General features: G+C 29.1%; 1 protein-coding gene across 1 annotated transcript in view; it reads left to right on the forward strand.

Annotated features, from left to right (window-relative positions):
• ABCA5 (ATP-binding cassette, sub-family A (ABC1), member 5) overlaps positions 1-1,519 on the forward strand; it is a 76,587-nt gene that overhangs the window by 32,720 nt on the left and 42,348 nt on the right. Inside the window, exons 12-13 of the mRNA XM_008586617.1 lie at positions 399-574; positions 1,139-1,258. Of these exons, the coding sequence (XP_008584839.1) occupies positions 399-574; positions 1,139-1,258 (296 nt within the window). The remainder of the gene's footprint in view (positions 1-398; positions 575-1,138; positions 1,259-1,519) is intronic.

Consider the following 1,519-nt stretch of genomic DNA (forward strand, 5'->3'; position numbering starts at 1 on the left):
AGACATTAAATAATTTGCTCAGGACCATACAGCCAACTAGGGCAAAACTTTTAGTTCTTTGATCTCTCAACTATTGCATAATGTCTGGAAATGAAGGAAAGTTATTATTGGAATATAAGATAATACACCAATGGATATTTCTGTTTAGTGTTAATCTTCTAGTTCCTTGCTCTTTCCACTATGTACTATGACCTGGAAGTGAAGGAAAATGAGATTGAAATATAAGTGGAAATATATCACCAATAATATGGAAATGAGGGCGTTTTATGTCTTTCAAATCGATATTAATTCTTGTGTCTATTACAACCAAATAACTAAGTTATTACGATACATTAAAGCATATACATTTGAATATTTAATGTATTTAATATAAATTTAAATATGTATTTTACTTTTAGGGTTTGCATCTATATATGGACACAGAGTCTCAGAAATAGATGAAATGTTTGAAGCAAGAAAAATGATTGGCATTTGTCCACAGTTAGATATACACTTTGATGTTTTGACAGTAGAAGAAAATTTATCAATTTTGGCTTCAATCAAAGGAATACCAGCCAACAATATAATACAAGAAGTATGATATTCATATAAAAATCTTTACTTTTATTCCCTGTAAATTAGTAACCTTGTTAATAACTTGTACAATAAAAATATGCTTGAAAATCTAAATATAAAACCTGTTCTGAGCCAGTAAACAAAAAGTTGTTACAAAGAATTAGATAAAATTTGGAGTAAATGTTTTAGCAAACATAAAATAGTCCTTGTTTCACCTGCAGGATATTTGTCTCTCCCCTCCCCTCAGTTCCTCTCCTCTCCTTTCCCTCCCCTCTGCCCTGATCACCATCTCCTCCCCACATGTACCCAGAGCCCCTTCACAGTGATCTCTTCTTATTCCTTCCCTATTACCCAGAAAGGCACAGAAGTAAAACAAACTTTTCTTAAAGAATCTTATTACCTGTTATTTTCAAAATTATGAATTTATGTCAAAATTAAGTAAGAAACATTTTTAAAGTTGATATATTAAAAGTTTATATTAAGTACTACTATTTTAAAACTTAAAAAACTTAAAAACTAATATTGATAATTATGTAAATAATATGATTTTAAAAATAACATTGTTCTCACTCTACTTTTGCAGGTGCAGAAGGTTTTGTTAGATTTAGACATGCAGGCTATTAAAGATAACCAAGCTAAAAAATTAAGTGGTGGTCAAAAAAGAAAGCTGTCTTTAGGAATTGCTGTTCTTGGGAATCCAAAGGTAAATAAAGATTAGTTTCACTAATGAGATCATTTTAAATTATGTTGAATAAAAAAGCAGTTTGTAGAAAGATATATAATACATTACATAAAGTTTAAACCTATATGAAATACTATATATTATGGATGTCCTCATAATAATAAGGTTTTAAAACTGAAGTCAGAAAGATATATAACATCCTTATGATATCGGTTACCTTTAGAAGGGAAATGGAAAGGATGGACTTTAGTTATGTCTGCAATGTTTTCTTTAAAAAAAAAA

The sequence above is a fragment of the Galeopterus variegatus genome, unplaced genomic scaffold, assembly GCF_000696425.1.
Source record: "Galeopterus variegatus unplaced genomic scaffold, G_variegatus-3.0.2 Scaffold4047, whole genome shotgun sequence".
NCBI classification, from domain to species: domain Eukaryota; kingdom Metazoa; phylum Chordata; class Mammalia; order Dermoptera; family Cynocephalidae; genus Galeopterus; species Galeopterus variegatus.